Source organism: Setaria viridis, chromosome 6 (genome assembly GCF_005286985.2).
Source record: "Setaria viridis chromosome 6, Setaria_viridis_v4.0, whole genome shotgun sequence".
NCBI lineage: Eukaryota > Viridiplantae > Streptophyta > Magnoliopsida > Poales > Poaceae > Setaria > Setaria viridis.
This window is the reverse complement of record NC_048268.2, coordinates 2,277,883-2,298,056: the sequence shown is the minus strand read 5'-3', so window position 1 is coordinate 2,298,056 and position 20,174 is coordinate 2,277,883. Positions and strand designations below refer to the sequence as shown.

Below are 20,174 nucleotides of genomic sequence, written 5' to 3'. Positions count from 1 at the left end.
TTTCAAACAGGTGGCCACATTTATATTTGACTTTACATTACATTACTTTACATATTCAACCCTCAAAAAGGAATGAAATATTATGCTTTTGTTCGGATATTTAACATGCATGTTGCTTGGTGGCAATTACGTGTCTATGCCTCTATTTTTATAGCTTAATGGTGCCTCCACTCCAGCATCCTTTCAAGGGTACAGTTGATCCAAATTAATCCACACCGGACTTAGCTTGTGGTGTTAACAAATATCTTTACCGGCAGCAGATGGACCTGCCAAAGAATGTGATAGAACGGCAGAAGGAAGAAAAATGATCACGTTGGCATGCATGTTGAACCTGCATCACAATCTTGGCATCCTTCCTGACCATGATCCACGTTGGCATATGCATGGTCTCCGTCAGTGATCGATCGCTGTGGTTCAATTTTACCAACGATCACGTCAGGATTGGTGAGCGCGCTGATGACGCCGCCTTGGTGCTAGAGTTCTGATGGCCTTGATCTCTGCAGTTCATTTTTTCTAACATGCAGAAATATTTCTGTGCACGCGCATCTTCCTTGCCTATCGCTTGGATTTTTCTGTGCACGCGCATCTTCCTGCTGCATCGGTCTGCAATAGACGAAGCAAAATATTTAAGGCTTCTGGATGGAAAAAGGCAACTCTTGTTGATTGGTAGACCATATGTGGCCACGTTGGCAGTTTATGTTAATTTCCTTTTTATCCCAACTCGTATAATTTGTTGCCATTGCAGATGCAGGGATAAATTCTATTTTAGGCATGGTCTGGCAAAAGGACTTGCCTTCCCTGTTGGTTTGGAAAGAACCAGCCAAACATGCATGCAAGACAGCATGCATATAAATTAAATTGTGAATGTATATGTATGTATGATAATTGTTTTTGTTGCTTGTTTTAGTATCCACGGGCGACCCGTGAGGACCCATTAACCTGATGGGTATGGGTTTGGGCATAAAATTAAACCCGTGATGGGTCACGGGTTTTTTTAGAAGGCGGGTTTATATTCGTGGGCATGGGTTTGAGATAGCAAAACTCGGTAGGTTTGTGCCCGTTTCGATCTCTAACTGTTGGGTTAGGTCAAGTTGTGTGACACAGTTTGTATGTATTGGTCAGTTCTCTGTAGTTACATCCAATCCACCCTGTTTATGCAATAATCTTAACGGAATTCACGTAGATTATGTGCAGTGAAGAATACATTGCACGGATGCATCCATATACTCTCACTTCCTAGTCGATATCCAAGCACCTTTAGCGTTAGCTTACATGCGTCTAGACAGCTGTGTGAGCCATCAGTCCACAGCTGAATTTGGATTCCTATGATTATATCTGCTACCACATTGTCCACTGTCATGAATTAGAGGATAGGGAATGCTTCATCACGATTTGCAATGCAGCAAAGCTGCATATATGATCTTTAGAATCTCTCATAAAGGCAACCACAGGATTCAAAATACTTGAAAACAAGCACAACGCAGTCAAGCCTGCAACCCATAGAAACTCTCGAGCAAATAATGGTTTTACTCATTACGATCCAAAGCAGAGTTAAAGGCACTATGCAGAAGGTCTTAACTCATCCACTAGAGAAGATAAGAGGGGTTCCAACACGTTTGGAATGTTACCCCAAAAGAGGCATCCGAGGTTGCACCACAGTTTCAAAAAGCATGATCAGTGCATCCTGAAATCCATGATTTGTTGCAAACCACATGTTTGCTGAAACAAAAACGATTGGGCTCATTGCACATAATAAGACACAATGCCGATTAAACAGGACAAGTGGGCATTACTTTCCCCCAGAACTCCAGTTCGAGCCTGGCAAGATCCTTCGTTAACTTGTTGCCACGGAGATCTGTTATAAATATCAGAGTAGATGAGTACATAGATTAAGGTCAAGCACAAAAAACAAAGTTTTGAGTTCACAGAATAGCTCATCTGTATAGTTCACAAAAGAATAGTCTGGAGAAAAACATCAAGCGACCAACCATCATATTTAAACTTTCATGGACAAGCTACAGGCAACTAAAGTACTTTGATTTTCTTGGACAAAAAAAGATATTGGCACTGTAATAGATATACAAGGAGAAGCTATGACTTACAGGCACTCCCAGTCCGACGAACAAAAATCTTATCAACTGATATACCATTAGTCCTGAACAAATGCGCCAGCTTATGGACTCTTGCATCATCCTTGGAGCATTTAATCTTCACCAATTGAAGGCGTTTGCAGGAAAATGATTTTTCCTTTGGTTTCACACTGCTAACCAACGGCTTCTTGTTGTTGAAGTTCTTTTTGCAGAACACAGCACAATTGTTAGTAAACATGAGCCCAGACACTCAAAGCTCAAGTACAAAATACAATCAAGATTATGTAAAAGTTCATACCAATTTAAGTTCAAGAAAAAGCCTCTCCAGATTAGGTGAATGCTGCAGCAAGAACACTAATGCATCAAAGCCAGCATCCATAGACCATTCACCAAGGGATAATGTCTTCAGGTTGCTAAAACTTGGGCACCTTTTTAGTTCTCTAGTCAGAATCACCTACATACCCAAAAATGAGTTTTCAGTAAATAATAAAAGTAATCGAATAAACCTTCATAAGAATCTACAACCAAATTAGTCAACACACAGAAAAGAAAAGAAGAAAAACACAGTGATATATTGCCAAAGAAGTTTCGCCATTAACAAAGTAGGAGATGCAAATTTATTTTCTAGTATGAATGTGCAAATGAGAATTGTCCAGTATACTAGTGTCAAGGAACAAGATCCATAAGACCTATTCTGTGCTAATTCATAATAGCATCTATTTCAAACATGCAATAATATCAAACAATGAATAGCGCTCTCTCAGAGCAACATGCTTTCAGTAGGCAATCGAATAAGCACTACACTGATGGAAAATGATTATCCTCTTTATCTGGACTGTTTCCTAAGTCAGCCGTGAGTAGGAAATCAGGTGATGGTGTGACGCACCCCACTAAAGAGTAAATGTGCAAAATCTGTGGATTGGAGATTCTGCGATCTGGTGAAACCTAAACTGGGTATCACTAACAGAAGGTATAGACTGTTCCGCCAAATTATTTTGACAACATACTTGGGAAAATAAAAATACATACTAAAAGCCAGATATAGAAAACAGCGGAAAGCAGTTATAGCTATACCTCTCCAGCATCAGCCAACAGCTCCAAACTTGTAGCATTCGAAAGGCTCTGAAGAACATTATGGCCACCTTTAATTTTGTTATCATTGCATCCAGAGTTTTCACCAGAGATCTGACGGTTACCATCCATAGTAGAATTGTGGCCATCACCATTGATGCCATACTCATCACAATCGATTGCAATCTCACTATATTCAAATGTGTTGCCATCACTTTCAATGTCACTACCATAGCCATAATCATCCTTGTAACCAAGCCCATATCCTTCTAGAGGAGCACCAAATCCATATCGAGTCTTGTTCTTCCAATTGCTATCACTACAATCATCGTCTTCATCAGTGGTTGCATCACGTTCATACTTGCTGATGTCTTCAAAATCATCACCGAAGGCATAATCATCAAGTATTATAGTGCCTGTGACAAGAAACCCCATGTTCTCAAATGATGGAGCTTGGGTTATTGGTGAGATGCAGCGCAGCACTACAAGGTTTGGAGCAGAGATAGACAGGTTCACATTGATCTGGCACTTGAACATGGTCAAGACCTTCAGAGAGGCAGATGAAATCTCATGGCCAGTGATCAAGCAATCTTTAAGATTCAGTTCTTCCAAAGACGGGCAATGAGATGAAAGCTGCCTGAGGATGTTTTCATCAATCAGGGCATAGGACAGCTTCAAGATCTTGAGGTGGCAAGAGACAAATGATGCATGCTCAAGCACTGCAAGGCTGCTACCACGAAGCCAATGCTCCTTTCGATGCCCAACAAGATGGATAACTCGAGCCCCCTGCTTGATCGCAGTACGGATCCACAACCTGACATCATGTGCACCGGCATCATCGCTCGACCGCAGATGAACCGTGTCCAGCTTTGCTGACACCTCCCGGCGGCGGAAAAGGTGGCGCACAAAGTCAGGGAAGTCCTCTGGCGTATTGCCATTGTCGTCGCCACGGATACGGAGGTCAATGCACGGCGCGGACGCCCAGAGGTGGCGCCACTGCCACGATAGCACGCAGGTCCGCACCACCTCCCATGCCTTGAGGAACGACATGATGTGGTGCAGGAGCGCGTCCGGGAGCGCGCTGAGGCGGTCAGCGTCAGGGACGCCTCCCTCGCGCCCGCGTGATGCCGCCGTTCCACCGGCCCGGTTGACCGGCACCCACCGCATGGTGCCCTTCGGTGGTGTGGTGTTCTTCGGGGGCACCAAGCGGTGGTGCAGGGGCGCGTCTGGGAGCACGCTGCGGCGTGCGGTGGCAGGGTCGCCTCCCCCGCCCCCGCAGGGCGCTCCCTCCACCCGGTTGACCGGCACCCAGCGCTTGGTGACCTTCGGAGGCATTGCGTCGAACAAGTGGCCTGCACGGCCACGAAGGTCAGGAACACCAACCCAAGGATCAGAGCTTTTCTGCCGGAATCCCTGCAAGAAACATCCAGATACAAAGGGGAGCGTCAATCTACGGCGAGATTGATTGGGGCGGAAATTGGATTCTTGCAAGATTATTTTCGGCAGATCATGTCAAAGTTTCGCAGGAAAGAAAAGAATGCACCGAAGAGAAATTGCATCACGTAGGAACAGGAGATCAACCAAGAGGGAGGAATGGATCGAACTTACAGGAAGAGAAGAATCTCGTCTGAGATCTTGGAGGAATGGGCGGTGAGTGTTCGGCTCCCGCAGTCCCAAACTTCGAAAGTTGAAACCAAGAGGCGGCGATAGGCGAGCGGAGGTCATGCCATTTTGGAGCCGAGCGAATGGGCCTTCGGCAGCGACGAAGGGCGCTGCTGTGCTTATTTTCGCGCCAACAGCCTTCTATCTGTCTGGACAGAATTTGAACAAAGGGAAACGTAGAACTTGAAATTCTTTATTCAAAGGCTTGACTTTGGCTGGGTACCATGGTACTCGCGCGATTCCCAATTTTGTCAAAAAAATACATATTTAATTTTTATTTAATATTATACAGAAGCCCTCCTGATTTGCCAATTTGACAGAAATATCGCCCCCACAATTAGACGATTTTTTTTTTAACAAGGGAAAGATTTTTTTTTTGCGAATAACAAAGGAAACATATTGTTTTAACTTTATCTCATCCTTTACGAAACATCAAATAGTCATAAATTTTCACAACACATTTGGAAGACAGCGAAGTTTTTCAGTTTAAACATTAAAGGCTCTATACAAAGTCTTGCAAAGTCACTATTTTGAGCTGGAAATATGTCAAGTAGTTAAAATAGAATCATCTGCACCATATTTTCTTTTTGAAATTTTGATCACACTTTAGATGATGCTTTGAAGGTTGAGAAGAAAAATTGCACGATATTTTTCATAACTTTTGTAGAAGCTACTCTATAAACGGGCATTTGTTTGCCTAAATTGTCTTAGGGTCTACTCTCTCCATCCAGCAAAGAGTGTCTTTTAGACTCTAAAATTTATCTCACAAAGAGAATCCCTTTAGCTTATATTAAAAATCATCTAATTAAAAGAACACCCACACTAATGTATGGAGAAGCGTGTAGGGCAAATCAAATAATTAAATGATGTTATTTTTCTAGTTTCAATGTATGCGCATTTATTTTTCTAGAAAGACATTGTGACTTTCAATAACAACTAATATGAGTAATTAGGGGCAACATGGTCATTTCTCAGGACTACTATTGTGTCTGACATTTTCTAAAAGATACTCTTTGCGGGATGGAGGTAGTATTTGTCAAATTTATCTGTAGATAGTTACTCCCTCCGGTAGTATTTGTCAAATTTATCTGTAGATAGTTACTCCCTCCGGCCAAAAATAAGTGTTTATTTAGAAAATTTCAGACACACTAGTAATGGCGAGAAATGTCTATATTACCCCTAATAACTAATACTAATTGTGATTGAAAATTGTGCTATTTGTTTAATTTTCTGGATTCTAAATAAATGAATATTGTTTTAATTAGATGATAGATGCGGATCCAAGTACTAAAAGCACATTAAGTCCTAATCCTAGAGCAGTTGCAAATAAGTGGAATGATCCAATAATTTCACAAGGTAATACTTCACATATTGTCACTGTTCAGTTTGGTGCATTATCTTTTGATGTCAAAGAAGATAGAAAGAAACCTAAAGAAATCCTAGCTTCTACTATTGCCTTGCCGTGCAATACTTTTATTGGAGTAAAGCTGCAACACAAGATGGTCCAATATAGCAGGCCAAAGCAATTTATATTGGTGGCGTGATTAGTGCAATCATCTAGTAATATTTGCATGACAGCTGGATTATTTTATTCATTCATGCATGCTGGTTGTGCTTAAGAGGAGGAGCTATATATGGGTCGAGCTGAAGCAACACAGAACCAGATTATTCTACTATTCTTCACGTGAGTTACTTTTAGTTTGGTGAAGTTAGCATGTAAGTTAGAGGCAAAGTCCGAATACAATATTGTTTAGAGTAAGGTTAGGTCCTAGTCAGGTTGTGCCTGCGTGCACTATAAATAGGACATTGTACACCCATGTAAAGGGGATTTTGGAGTTATCGTGAGTTATTTTCCAGAAAAGTCTAAGGGCTGACAGAATAGTTGGTGTTACTTGTTTGTGAGGCCTAAACCTATCTAGGGTTTTTCTTGAAAGCGTGATTTGAAGATTCTGCTGTGGTTCTTCGAAGCACGTTTGGATCATCCGACTCCATCTTGTAATTCTTGCCCTACAGCTTGGTTTGCAAGATTCCTATCCCTCGTTTTGTGGTAGTTGGATTTTCTTTGGATCTACTATAAACTGAGAGCTTGATATCATGGTTAGTTGCACGTGGTTGAATCTGAGTGTTAAATATATTGCTTGGTTAGGCAGAACATTGCATATACTTCTTCTAGTAGTGTGATAGATAGGAAGAAATCACGCATCGACTAGAGTTTCACTAGTTGATCCATATCAATGATGTTTACTAAAAGGTAAAAGCAACTCCAGCAGAGGCCCTACTTAGGCCCCTACTCAAAAAGTAGGAACCGAGTGCAAAAAAACGCACTCCAGCAGGACCTCTACTCGGATCCCTGCTCTAGGGAGGCTCCTACTTTCCCCCTTCCAACCCCTTCTCCCACGTGTAGAGAGAGAAGCCCCTACTTTTCGGTTTCGTTTGTTCGTCCCTCATCCTACCTCATACGCTTTCACGGACGGTTGCTCTCCCCGCCAGCTACCACCTCCACACAGCCCACCGACAGCCAATCAAGCGTGCACCGATGCAAATCGAGCAAGGGCACCAGCGAGCGAGGGCACCTGAAGTAGGGGTGGCGCCCGAGCTTGTAGTGGCGTCTAGTGTTGCGCTGGCTTGACGGATGCAGAGTCGGGATGGGGAGAAGGAGCGACGGCGGCGTGATGGGCTGCGGGAGCTCGAGCGCCACAGGCTACCGTTGGGGCTAGCCACGGCACCCCCGCTCCTCCGCGCCGCCACGTTGGCCACTATCAGGGCCGGCATTGGCGCTCCTGCTCCTCCGTGCTGCTGCGTGGGTCATCGATGGCCGTGACGCCCTTGCTTCTCCCACCGCCGCATGGGCCATCGTGTAGGAGCTAGGGGTGGTAATGGATCATGGCCCTCATGACTCCTTCACAATCCAACTCAGCTCTATCTATTTTTAGTTCAAAATCATATAATATTATGGTCCAGCCCTTATTGAGCCCGATCCTTAAATTTGCTAGGCTAAATTAGAGGACCCTTTACCACCCCTAGCAGGAGCTGGAGCACCACCGCCCAGATCCATTGGGGAAGGGGGAGCTCGAGCGCCGCCGTGGCTCGGCAAATCGACGCGTCCCTGGAGGTGGCCGCCGCTGGAGGTGGAAGGGGATGGCGAGAGCAGCTTTGGCGAGCTCAAGTGGTGGTCAGGGGAGGGAGGAAGATGGCCGGGGAGCGGAAGGAGAGAATAGTGCGGGGAAGAGAGAGTAGAGAGAGGAAGAGGGGGAGGGGATGAAACAGCTAGCTCAATGGTAGGCTGGACCCGTATGTCAAATGAAAGTAGGGGTCGTGAATTAAGGGTCGTTGCTGGAGTTGTGGGTTAAATTTACAGTCCCAGAAAGTAGGGTCCTAAATTAGGAGCTATTGTTGGAGTTGTTCTAAAAGAATACTATAAAATTTAGAGTCTAAACACACACACTCTTTACGAGACGGAGGGAAAATGCTTAAATATAAACAAAAATAATAATTATAATTTGCAAGAACCCTTTGTGGTTCCAAGGGGAAAAGGTTGGCAAGAAATTGCATCACGATGGTGTAAGGGGGATAAAGGATTTTATGATGGCAGATCCAGAATCAAATAATCAAATAAATTGCAATGGCAAATGCAAATTATTCACATTCAAGAACATGTAGTTGTAGCTTTCAGGTAAGTGTGATAGCACTCTGGAAAGCCGGAACAACTTAAATTTGGATTCATGTGCCTATATCCAGGGGATATTTAATTATTTATGTCGCTCCTCAAGAGATATTTGTGCTTTTACATATTTGCCATCGAAAAAAATGTTACAATTTTACCATTTTATCCGACGTGGCAAGCCACCTTAGCGTGCCAGCATGGAGAGGTCATGGAAAATGTCAACGTTACCCCTGCCTTTCCCTCAAGGCCAACGCCTAGCAGTCCAGCACCAGTCCGCCTTCTGTTCCTCCTCTCTCTATCCGGTAGCGCCCACCTGTCATCTCTTCCAAATCTAGCACCTCCAACTCTCCGCTGGCGGGTGTCTCCTCAACGCCGTGGTGGCCGGAGCTCCCTGCCTCACGGTTTGCGCCTGAGGACGCCATACCCGCAGCGCCGTGGACAGGAGCAAGGTTTTAAATCTCCCACTATAGCTTCCATTATGGTTGCGCTATAGCTATTTGACGCATGGTAGCACTGTCTGTGTTCATGTACAACTTAACCGCTATAGCCTCATTTAGCTCCACTATTAGCTGTTTTAAAGTGCTTATTAGCTGTTTAAAGTGCTGTCGCTAAACCCTTTAGCCCGCTATTTAAAACATTGGAATACCACAAGATTCAGTATAAAAGACCGGAGCATTGAAATACTCAGAGGCAAATAGCAGATTTATGCTCATTAATGATCGAAAAGAAGCTAACGTAAGGCACTATGACTCATTGTGCGTGCGTCTTAACTCATTCACCAGGAAAGAGAAGAACCTTCCAACGTTTGGGTAAACATAAGTTCTCCATCTTACATATTACCCAAACAAAGCATCATATCGCTGTATCACAGTTTCACAACCAAGATCGGTGCTTCCTGAAATCCAAGCTCTAATGCAAATCACAAGTTTGCTAACAAAAAACTGATTAAACTAATCGCTTAACATCTGATAAGATAGCTGGATAACTGGATATTAGTCATCCCCCCAGAACTGTAGTTCATGCCTGGCAAGATCCTTCATCATCTTCTTGCCACGGAGATCTGGTACAGTGGATGAGTGCGTAAATTAGAATCCAGCACAATTGAACACAGCTTGAGTAAACAGAATGGCTTGTTGCCAACAGGTAAAAGAAGATCCTGGAAAATATATAATGTAGCTGTGCTTCGACTGAACCATAGCATCTAGCATTTGAAGGAATGGTGAAAAAGTAGTAATATAACACAGGCATTGTAAACGAATATGAAATCAGATATGTGAAGGAAATGTATGACTCACATGTGCTGCCAGTTCGACGGACAAAAATCTTCTCCACTGGCACACCATTAGCTCTGAACAAATGTGCCAGCTTGTGGACTCTTACATCATCCTTGGAGCATTTGATCTTCACCATTTGAAGGCGTTTGCAAGCAAAAGATCTTCCCTTTGGTTTGACACCAGTTTCCAATGACTTCCTGAAGTTTGAGTTCTTTTTGCAGAACAGCACAGTTGTCATTATACATGTGCTCATATACTCAAAACTCAGGTGAGTAACATGAACAAGATATGTGCCATACCAGTTTAAGTTCAAGAAAAAGCCTCTCCAAATTAGGTGAATGCTGCAGAAAGAACACTAATGCGTCAAAATCAGCACCCACACACCATTCACCGAGGGACAAGGTCTTCAGGTTGCTAAAACTTGGGCAATTTTTCAGTTCTCTAGTAAGAATCACCTTCATAGCATAAAAGCAAGGTTTCAGGCTTCCAGCAAAGAACTGTAAGTGAATTAACCTTCTCATTGTGCATGAAACTAATTATTCAATAAGCAATTAAGCAGAGAAGAAAAATACTAACATAGTTATATATGGCCAAGGTTTTACCATCTTCCCTAAAATGGGATGCATCTTCATTTACTATCATAAATGCGCAAAGATTTTTCAGGACTATGTTAGATGGTAATTATTTGCATATATATGCTGCTGCAGTTGCAGTTGCAACAACAAATGACAAATGCTCTCTTGCAGCAACATACTTTTGTTTGACAATAGGTTCAGCTGAGTAAGAAATCAGGGAAAACAAATTATTTTATTTGGCTGAACTCTTTCCTAAGTCAGCTGAATAAGTAATCAAGTGATGCTAATGAGCAAAGTGTACAAAATAGTTACACAGTGATATATTGCCAAGGAAATATCATGTTTGGTAAAATTGGATGCATTTATATTTTTTAGTATGAATGTGTAAACAGGAATGGTCCGTAGAGTGATGTCAAGACACAAACATTTCTATGAACTAATTCTGTTCTACTATGCAGATAGAAATTAGGTAAGCAGATGCCATGTTCCAAGAATACAAAATGCCAAACAAAGCTCTCTTGGAGCACCATCATTTTGTTAGTCAATCTATTGCCCTGCTATGATGGAAAACATAGAATCACTCTCTATCCAAACTCTTTCATAAATCAGCTACGAGTACAGAAATGCACAAACTGTGTGCATCTCCTGTGATATGATGAAACTTAAATAAGGGTTTCACAGTAAAAAATAAGAAAAAGAGCTGAAATTACTTTTTCAACAACATTTTGATGAAATAAAAGATAATATTGCAAGAGATACAGATGTAAAGGAAAAAGGTGATGATGGCTATACCTCTCCAGCATCAGCAAGCAGCTCCAAACTTGTAGCATTCAGAAGGCATTGAAGAACATCTTGGCCACCTAAAACTTTTTTGTCATTGGATCCAGAATTTTCTCCATAGACCCAACGGCTACCATCTTTTCCCGAACTCTGGCCAACGCCATCATAGCTAGACACATCACAATCATTTGCAATGTCACTATATTCAAAGGTGTTATCATCACTTTCAATATCACTACCATAATCGTTCCCATCCTTGCAAACACCCAGCCTATGTCTTTTCTGAGGTAAACCAAATCCATATCCAGCTCCAGCCTTGCGCTTCCTTTTCTTACCATCATCACTGTCATCATCATCAGAATCTCCATCCAGTTCATCATCATCAGACATCAATATCACCATAGGTTTAATCTTGTGTTTCCTATTCTTGTGATAACCAACCCCATCATCTCTGGAATCATCTGATTCATCGTCATCAGTGGTTTCATCGAGTTCGTCCTTGCTGAAGTCCTCGAAATCATCACTGAAACAATAGTCATCAAGTATGATTGTGCCTGCAACAAGCGACCCCAGGTTCTTAAAAGATGGAGCTTGGCCGATCGGTTTAACGCAGCGCAGCAGTACAAGGTTGGGAGCAGTGATAGAGAGGCCCCAGAACATGTTGCATTTGACCATTGACAAGGTCTTCAGAGTGGAGGACGAAATCTCATGGCCAGAAATCAAGCAATCCTTCAGATCCATCTCTTCCAGAGATGGGCACCGGGAAGAGAGCTGCCTGAGGATGTTGTCGTCGACCTGGGCGTAGGACAGCTTCAAGACCTTGAGGTGCCTGGAGACGAACGCCGCGGGCTCCAGCCCCGCGAGGCCGTTGCGATGTCCAATCAGATGAACGACTCGAACCTTCCGCTTGATGGCGGCACGGATCCAGGACTTGGCGTCGTCCTCATCGAAGGCGCCGTCGACGTCGCTCGACCGCAGGCGGAGCGTGTCCACGGCCGCGGACGCATCGCGGTGTCGGAAGAGGCGGCGCACGAAGCGGGGGAACTCCTCGGGCGCGTCGTCGCCGTCGGCGCGGCCGGGACGGAGGCGGAGGTCGACGCAGGGCGCGGACGCCCAGAGGTGGCGCCACCGCCGCGACAGCACGCAGGTGCGTACCACCTCCCACGCCTTGACGGACGATAGGACGCGGTGAAGGAGCGCGTCGGGGAGCGCGCTGAGGCGGTCGGGCGGCCCCTCCTCGCCCGCTCGGCGGCGCGGCGGCGACTTGGGCATCGCGTCGAGCAGGTGGCCTGCGCTTCTCGCCGAAGACGAGGAGTCGAAATGGTGCCGAGACTCGACTCTTTCCCCCCTTTCTCTCGTCGAACAAGGCGCCGCCTCTTCGGGATTCGGGAGTTCAAAATTCAAACGACGAGGCGGAGGCGAGCGGGCGCGCAGCGCGCTTGCCGTTTTGGATTCTGCTGCTGCCTTGAGATTGGGCCACGAGATTACTGACGTAGTGAGTTGGGCCGTTCGGTGAATTGGACCAATTTTTTCTTATTTTCTCTTTCATAAGCTACGTGTTCATTTATTTTATTTTCCTCAAAAAGAAACTTTTGTAAGAGTGAGAGTGCTCATGAAACTTCCTGTCAGGAGTGCAGTTCAGTCAGGCAATCGGAAGCCATTCAGTTAGTGCAATAGCGAAGTCGGTGTCAGATACAACGCTTCACCTACTTCTCGTGAGCTGTCCGATCTTCATCCAACGGCAGAGATCATCCCTCTTCAGCGCTATAGCGTTTCACTCTGTTTTCTGACCGGCAATAGTTTTTTCTTGAACGACGTAGGAGAGATGCATGTCATTTCATTAAAAGAGAAAAGATAGTACAAAAGTTCGGTTAAGGACTAAAACTCCAGTCAAGAACACACCCCCACACTTCTAAAAAAGAGGCCTATATATGCGCCACAGACACAAACACAACCTCAACCAAAAACCCCCTGACCTAGGCTGTTGGGGTCTGCGACCTCACCAGGCGACAGAAGCTTGCTTGCGGTGGTAAAAACAGTGGCGCAGTGAAACAGATGAGCGTGGCGGCGGGAGGAGTAAATATATGAAGTTTTCACCGTGCGCATGAAAGACACTGTGGCCTAGTCGTAGGCTTGCGTGGTGAGGAGGTGGCCCTAGGCGCCGAGCTGGAAGACTGGCGACGCTACCCGGCGGCAACACGTCTCTGTTCTGCTCACCACCGTTCCCCTTTTCTTCTTTTACTCCGAAAGTTCAGACCTTCCCCACGGTCGATTTTGAATCCGACGGTCCACGAGCCTCTTAAGCAAAGTTGTAGATAAACTCAAGCACTTTAACTTGTATATTGGCTCTAATTCGAGATAAACATCCCAAAGGCTGGAATTTTGAATTTTTCTCTTGAGCAGACTGAAATGTTCTGAAACTCCTGTTTCAGTTCGACAGACCCTTCTTCAGAGTCATTTACCCCTCTTTGGTCTTGATTTGAGTAGCTAATTCTTGATCTATTTAGTCCAACCATTAACCATTCATGCTCTACAACTAACAAGGATTCCATTTTGCCCATGAACACACATACTTCTTGCACTACTTTGCTCTGAATCTTGCTCCAAACATAGCCATATACTGCTGTTTTCAGACTTGGAAAAAGTGCAGGTTCAGTACTTAGGCCGAGACTGGCCAGAGTGCTGACTTTGAACCTTAATTTAACTTTGATTCCTTCACTATTCCTGATCGACAACACCCTATTAAACTTGTCCAAAGATCATACTTCATTGCTGTGCAGTTGCCTTTGTCCACTTACTTGGAAAGTTTGGCAGAAATCAATTTCCAAAATGGATACTCATAATGTTTTGCTGGATTTTCCTGTTTTCAGACAGTGAACAGTACCTCTTTGTTTTTCGTTTTCAAAAGCATTTCTTGAGGAGTTTTGGACTTGATTCAGTTTCCAATTTCATCTCCTTGAGTTCTAAACTTTCTCAAGTCTCAAGTTCATATTTTCGCCAAATTTTTCCGAATTTAAATTCCAAAATTCAAATTTTGGTCAAATTCGACTTGAATTTGACTTTGAGTCAATTTCTTTCCTTTTTCTCCACAATTCACCCTTAACCTTTCTTTGTCATCTTAGATTATCAAAACACCAAGTGTTACACTAAGAAGATGAAGAAAAGTGGGAAATCTATTCCTCAACTTGGACAGCAATCCAACCAATCGATTGCCCCGCTTGTGGTGCTTTCTAAGTTTGACAAGAACCTGACTGAATTCTCTAAAGATACAAATCTAACACCAGCGCAACTTCGAGGGGAGGATGACATCCCAATGCACCCTATGCCTGCTAAATGGAAATATGAGTATGGTAAACTGCTCGTGTGGCCGCAGTTGGTGAAACATCTCCCAACGAAAATGTACAAGCTGCATGAATGGTATGTGGAGGCTACAACACAGGGTATGGCTGTGATGGAAGTACGGATTGGTGATGAACGTTACTTCCATGCGGATGACATCATAAATGTGCTGCTAGACCAGCTGTATATGCTATTCAATCAAGACGTACTAGACAAATCACTGATCAATCGTTGGATCCTGTAAGTCTTTAATATATTCCTCTAACTTCAAAATCTCCAATCTAGTCAATTTGTGATGTCTTAACTCCTATTCGACTTTGTATCATGCAGGATGGAGATTCAGACTTATCGCAAAAACGGATACCATGATGTAGGCTCCATGGACCCCAAAATTATACACAAAAATAATCTAAGGGATAAACCAAATCGGACCTTAAAGAATATATTGAAGTTCCTCAGCAAGCATTATTACAAGAAGTACATATTACTAACGTGGAACTTCAAGTGAGCGTTTTTCCCATCTCCTTTTTTCTGAACTTGTAGTTAAACATAATACTAACTAGCTTCAATTTGGATGTACAACTTCCATTGGATACTCCTTGTTATTGTGCTCGATATGAGCTTCGTGTATGTCTTCGACTCTTTGAGGAAACCAAAAGAAAAATACGCTGACATCATGGACGTTGTGAACAAATGTTGGGCTCAATTTTGTCGAACTCACACGGGTGAATTCAAGGAGAAACTTATTTGGAACACAGATTTCCTGGTATGTATTCAATTTTCACATCTTGTGACACTGTCTTTAACACAACAAATATTTCATAACTTTTTTCCTTATATACAGTGTTTGAGAGAGCCGCCGGATACTAATTTATGTGGATACTACTTTTGTGATGGCATCCACGCCTTTATGCATCCGAACCGTATGACCGACCACCAATTAACCGTACGTATATAAAATTCTCATTAATAAATTAGTTCATGTGTATATTCTTTAAAAATCAATTCATTTGCTTATACTTCAAAACCAATGCATGTGTATATATTTAGAAAAATTAGATTAAATATTTCAATTCATTTGCTTATACTTGAAAAACCAATTCATGTGTATATACTTAAAAAAATTAGACTAATATTTTAATTCATATGCTTCTACTTCAAAAACCGATCCATATGTATATACTTAGAAAAATTAGATTAAGTATTTCAATTCACATGCTTATACTTCAAAAAACAATCCATGTGTATATACTTAGAAAAATTAGATTAAGTATTTCAATTCACATGCTTCTACTTCAAAAACCGATTTATGTGTATATACTTAGAAAAGTTAGATTAAGTATTTCAATTCATATGCTTATACTTAAAAAACCAATCCAGGTGTATATACTTAGAAAAATTAGATTAAATATTTCAATTTATTTCCTTATACTTAAAAAACTAATTCATGTGTATATACTTAGAAAAATTAGATTAAGTATTTCAAGTCATTTTCTTATACTTCAAAAAAGTTTCAATTGTTCAAAAAATTAAAATTAAGTATTTCTAATTTATTTGTCAATAACACAGATGATGGCCATGAAGGATAAACTCCTTGAGACCGAAGTTTTTAGGGCAATACAAGAACAATTATGTGGATTTTTTCTAGACGAGGTCGCAAATCCTGCGGGGAAGTTTCATAATAACGGATCTAATCTAGTGCACCCTCCGGAGTCGGGTTCAGAATAGTAAATACGACATATGTATGCACAATATGTCTATATATATGTGTACGCACAATATATATATATATATAATATCTCAAATGTTATATTAAAGGTAAATAGAACTTTACATATATTAGCGTATTAGAACTAGTATACGTAAAGGAAATAAATATGAAATACGAATATAGAATAAAGAAATAGAAAATAAGAAAAGAAAGGAAAAAACATTAGTACCGGTTGATATCCCCGACTGGAACTAATGAGCCCCCCACGCGCGCGGTGTCGAATCCCCAACCGATACTAAAGGACCCCCCTTAGTACCGGATTGCCAGTATCGGTTGTACAACCGGTACAAGATGGGGTTTGGGAACTAGTACTGAGGCGATTTTTTCAATAGTGTTCATATGTCATATCTGGTAACGTTTTTGATTTTTTTCCATCCATTATAATTATGGAGGGTGTCACGTAGTGCATTAAGTGATCATCAATTGATAGTTTGTAGCGGTATAATACTTCCTTTTTAGATAGATAACTTTTGCTATCTATCTAAAGATAGATCATGCTTAGATACATAGAAAAACTATCTATCTAGGAAAACTAAAATAACTTACCATTTAAAATGAAGGGAATAGTATTACACACTATGATACTAGACGGCACAACACAAACTGTGTAATGTGTACTTTCTACATTGCTAACCCAGAATCATTTCCTAAATTGGATTATGATGTAGAATTCAAATAAGCCAACATTTGCTTGGCAAATTTGCCGAAATGAGATGGTGTCGCTACTTGAGTCCGTGCGATGCGGCATGTACAATTGCATTGGCTATGATCTTGTAGGCTCTTTCTGATGGATGGACCGCATCAAAGAACACGTATTTATCAGCATCCTCGCATGTCAGTGCATTGTCCAGGTTGCACAACACTCCTGTCTCAACGTATCCTGTACCACAGCATCCTCGCACTGAATTCTCAAAACCTAGCAATCCAAGTACAGATTACACCATGAATTTGACGATAACTAAGAATATAATCCCTCTATTTTTTTTCATGTCACATTAGATTTGTCCTAAGTCAAACCCATCCAACTTTGACCAAACTTATAAAAAAAAATATAATAACATCCATACTACCAAATATATGCACTATCGAAATATATTTCATAATAAATTCGATGCGACAAATTTGATATTGTAGATATTTTTGTATTTTTCTATAAACTTGATTAAAGTTGGACAAGTTTGACTTGGAACGAACTTAATGCGACGTGTAAAATGGAGAGGTTTTACACGTCGTATTAGGTTTGTCCTAAGTCAAACCTATCCGATTTTGACCAAGTTTATAGAAACAATATAACATCAAAAATACTATTAAACATATGCACCATCAAAATATATTCCATGGTCGATTTATGAAACGAATTTGGTATTGTAGTTGTTATATTTCTATAAATTTGATCAAAGTTAAACAAATTTGATTTAACGTAAATCTAATATGACATATAAAAAAGAGAGGAAGTACATAAATCAGCTTAATATAATTAGGTGCTGCAGTGGAGCACTTACATTGGGCGACCACAATGTATTTGTCAAAACAGTCTAAATAGATGGGACCTACAACTGGGAGTCCATAGCTACAGAAAAGATCATAATGGTAAGTACCGAAGGTAAAAAAATAGTAGTAACCCGCTGGCTCGTGGCTGCCAACTACCCTATTTATTTAATGTTGTGCTGTGCACATATCCTATTTTATGATCTTATAAACTGTCCATAATATTATGAGTAAGCTTTTGCTATTTCTCGACTACTTGCACAACGGGACAAGAGGGCTGAGTGCTCTATGACTGCTTTTTCGCTCAGCGCTTAGCTATGATTCACTCACCGTACACCCAAGGCTTGGCGATCATGTCCCCCAGGAGCCGGTACTGGTCCACGTACACCACCCGCGCCTCCGGCAGGTCGCGGTTGAGCCTCCACACCATCGCCCTGAGCCTGCGGTTGAAGCTCCGCGCCACCATGTTGTGCCACTTGTTGCAGTCCCCGGGCCTGGCGGGGTTGACGGTCCGCTGCAGCGGCAGGCACCCCAGCGGCGGCAGCCCGGGGATCCGGACCCGCCGCGCGCCGAGGCCGTATATGGCGCGCACCGCCGCCTCCGCGGCGCCTACGAGGTACTCCTCGTACTCCGGTAGGGTGAAGCGGTAGCGCCTGATGGGGAAGAGGAGGTAGTTGGCCAGCAAGTCGGTGGCGCCGACGCTCAAGAGGTAGAGTGAACGGGCGATGGCGTGGCTGGCGGCCGCGTCGCCCTTGGCGCGAGCAAGCTTCTCCTTGTACTCCTTGAAATGCTCGATCTGCTGAGTCAGGGTCACTGCTGACTGCAAAGGAAAGGGCAAAGGGATGGACTGAGTAATTAACCTTTGACCATATATATGCGCTTTTATTAGAAGAGAAAAACAATACTCCTACACTCACAAAGATTTGCGCCGTTATATCGTCCAGCCCACTACCTGCCGAGGCGAAGCTCACACCCGACCCCAGCCGGTGGATGCTGTGGCCAGGGTCGAGGTACGCCGGCACGACAGGCGGCAGGCCGAGCGCCTGGGAGACATAGTCCACGGCGAGGCGGCCGTTGGAGAAGCGGCCGGTGGCGACCCCACCGGCAAAGTCCCGGCCGTAGGGCGTGTAGTTGCCCCGGAGGAGTGTCTGTATGAAGTTGTTGTTGCCGGTGTCGGCCGTCGAGTCGCCGAACACGATCACCGCCGGGACCCTGTCAGCGGCGCCGCCGCGGACTAAGAGGCTTATGGCCAAGAGCACCGTCGTCATGCAGTGCAGCAGCAGGGGCATCTTGCAAGTAGATAGGAGCGTACTCGTGGTTTGCTGCGGGTTGTTGCTCATTTGTGGTGATGGAGTACGTGGATTTATAGCTTTGTCGCCGCGGTGCCAGGAATCACTCGTGCGGCCGGTGTGCTTCGATTCTGGTTGGAAGTTTGGAACAGCTTAGGCCGGTTCGGCAAACGATGTGACGCTGGACCGTGTTTCTTGTTCATCCATCTCAGAGGCCGAGTCCGCAAATATTTGGTGCATTTAATTTGTGAAGTTGCCTGGAATTTCATGGTTGGTAGATTTATCCGGAGGAATTGACAAAGAGTGAGCTGATAATGGATTTTTTTCTTCAATAAACAGAATAGGAAACTTAAGATTAAAAATGCTCCGGTATGGAAACGAGGGAATGTCCATAATACTCGGATTTAGTCAAATTGAAGGATTGGGATAAGCAACTAGAGGAAGGGTGAATGGGAGCATTTAATATTCTTCTGGGGAACAAGCTTATATCCCAATTGCTACCCAAAATACATCTCGCGTCTAATTGCTAAGATGACACAAGTCAATGCGTTACAAGCTCACCATAGGAACAACTAGAGACGTTTAAAATACAGCGGAAGCAAACGCAAAGTGTGACTCTAAAAGTTTGCTCAAGAAATAACAAACCAAGTTACTACTAAACCACTTACTTAACTAATCATGCAAGGATAATTAATTCTAGATTAAACAAGATAAGTGATTAGCCAAGGGTCAGTACTAGATAGTATCTGCTGGTATACGTCAGCCAAGTTCACTAATGCAAAGGCTAATTAGCATGTAAACAAGTCATGATTGTTTAAATAAAGGAATCAGCAGTAGCATTACTATAGTATGAAGGTGACAGTTCACAAGAATTAAATACTCGCTGATCCTGGTTCTGCGAATCAAACTCAAGACGGACTTGGCAAGTGCAGACCTGAACTGAAAAGCTACTGTCCTTGCTCACCTGCAAAGAAAATGCAAACTGCTAATGCGCCAGAGCTGGGCCGCCTGGTCACCTGTCGCGCGCTGGGCCTAGCGCTCGCAGCTGCAGCCTGCTGGGCATGCTTGCCCCACTGCCGGGCCTGCACGCTGCAGCGGCCTGCTGCGGTGCGCTCTGGGCCTGCACGCTGCTGGGCCAGGAGCGTGGCCTGGGAGCTTTCGGCCTGCAGCC

At 43.3% G+C, this 20,174-nt stretch overlaps 3 protein-coding genes and 1 long non-coding RNA gene across 6 annotated transcripts; 1 reads left to right on the top strand and 3 right to left on the bottom strand.

Annotated features, from left to right (window-relative positions):
• Nucleotides 1-1,500: 1,500 nt before the first annotated feature.
• LOC117861587 (uncharacterized) lies at nucleotides 1,501-4,972 on the bottom strand. The gene is made up of 5 exons (XM_034745160.2): nucleotides 4,770-4,972; nucleotides 3,165-4,574; nucleotides 2,389-2,544; nucleotides 2,103-2,292; nucleotides 1,501-1,855 (listed from the first exon to the last, which is right to left on the bottom strand). Exons 1-5 carry the CDS (start codon nucleotides 4,884-4,886, stop codon nucleotides 1,770-1,772), a joined length of 1,959 nt encoding a protein of 652 aa, XP_034601051.1. The 5' UTR covers nucleotides 4,887-4,972; the 3' UTR covers nucleotides 1,501-1,769.
• A 4,275-nt stretch (nucleotides 4,973-9,247) lies between these two features.
• On the bottom strand, nucleotides 9,248-12,541 carry LOC117859964 (uncharacterized). 2 transcript variants are annotated; one of them, XM_034743169.2, is made up of 4 exons: nucleotides 11,129-12,541; nucleotides 10,061-10,102; nucleotides 9,783-9,972; nucleotides 9,248-9,547 (listed from the first exon to the last, which is right to left on the bottom strand). In XM_034743169.2, the coding sequence occupies exons 1-4, from the start codon at nucleotides 12,386-12,388 to the stop codon at nucleotides 9,480-9,482; spliced, it is 1,560 nt and encodes a 519-aa protein (XP_034599060.1). In that variant the 5' UTR covers nucleotides 12,389-12,541; the 3' UTR covers nucleotides 9,248-9,479. The 2 variants fall into 2 exon arrangements, with proteins under 2 accessions (XP_034599060.1, XP_034599059.1); XM_034743168.2 differs by having other exon boundaries at nucleotides 10,061-10,216; nucleotides 11,129-12,530.
• Nucleotides 12,542-13,875: 1,334 nt separating this feature from the next.
• Nucleotides 13,876-16,550, top strand: LOC117860741 (uncharacterized). Its single transcript, XR_011898586.1, has 4 exons — nucleotides 13,876-14,695; nucleotides 14,786-15,221; nucleotides 15,300-15,401; nucleotides 16,025-16,550. It is a non-coding gene; the product is annotated as an uncharacterized lncRNA (long non-coding RNA).
• Nucleotides 16,551-16,664: 114 nt separating this feature from the next.
• On the bottom strand, nucleotides 16,665-19,534 carry LOC117860390 (GDSL esterase/lipase At2g42990). Of its 2 annotated transcripts, XM_034743665.2 has the most exons (4): nucleotides 18,632-19,534; nucleotides 18,045-18,534; nucleotides 17,729-17,796; nucleotides 17,089-17,142 (listed from the first exon to the last, which is right to left on the bottom strand). In XM_034743665.2, the coding sequence occupies exons 1-3, from the start codon at nucleotides 19,052-19,054 to the stop codon at nucleotides 17,777-17,779; spliced, it is 933 nt and encodes a 310-aa protein (XP_034599556.1). In that variant the 5' UTR covers nucleotides 19,055-19,534; the 3' UTR covers nucleotides 17,089-17,142; nucleotides 17,729-17,776. The 2 variants fall into 2 exon arrangements, with proteins under 2 accessions (XP_034599555.1, XP_034599556.1); XM_034743664.2 differs by lacking the exon at nucleotides 17,729-17,796 and having other exon boundaries at nucleotides 16,665-17,142; nucleotides 18,632-19,521.
• Nucleotides 19,535-20,174: the final 640 nt, after the last annotated feature.

Coding starts and splice junctions, on each gene's coding strand:
- LOC117861587 (XM_034745160.2), bottom strand. CDS start 4,886: ATGACCTCCGCTCGCCTATCGCCGCCTCTTGGTTTCAACTTTCGAAGT. Junction 2,545..3,164: donor TGTTGGCTGATGCTGGAGAG/GTATAGCTATAA, acceptor TTGGGTATGTAG/GTGATTCTGACTAGAGAACT. Junction 1,856..2,102: donor TCGTCGGACTGGGAGTGCCT/GTAAGTCATAGC, acceptor TATTTATAACAG/ATCTCCGTGGCAACAAGTTA.
- LOC117859964 (XM_034743168.2), bottom strand. CDS start 12,388: ATGCCCAAGTCGCCGCCGCGCCGCCGAGCGGGCGAGGAGGGGCCGCCC. Junction 10,217..11,128: donor TGCTTGCTGATGCTGGAGAG/GTATAGCCATCA, acceptor TATGCTATGAAG/GTGATTCTTACTAGAGAACT. Junction 9,973..10,060: donor TTTTTCTTGAACTTAAACTG/GTATGGCACATA, acceptor TTCTGCAAAAAG/AACTCAAACTTCAGGAAGTC.
- LOC117860390 (XM_034743664.2), bottom strand. CDS start 19,054: ATGAGCAACAACCCGCAGCAAACCACGAGTACGCTCCTATCTACTTGC. Junction 18,535..18,631: donor ATATAACGGCGCAAATCTTT/GTGAGTGTAGGA, acceptor TTTCCTTTGCAG/TCAGCAGTGACCCTGACTCA. Junction 17,143..18,044: donor CGCCAAGCCTTGGGTGTACG/GTGAGTGAATCA, acceptor TTGGATTGCTAG/GTTTTGAGAATTCAGTGCGA.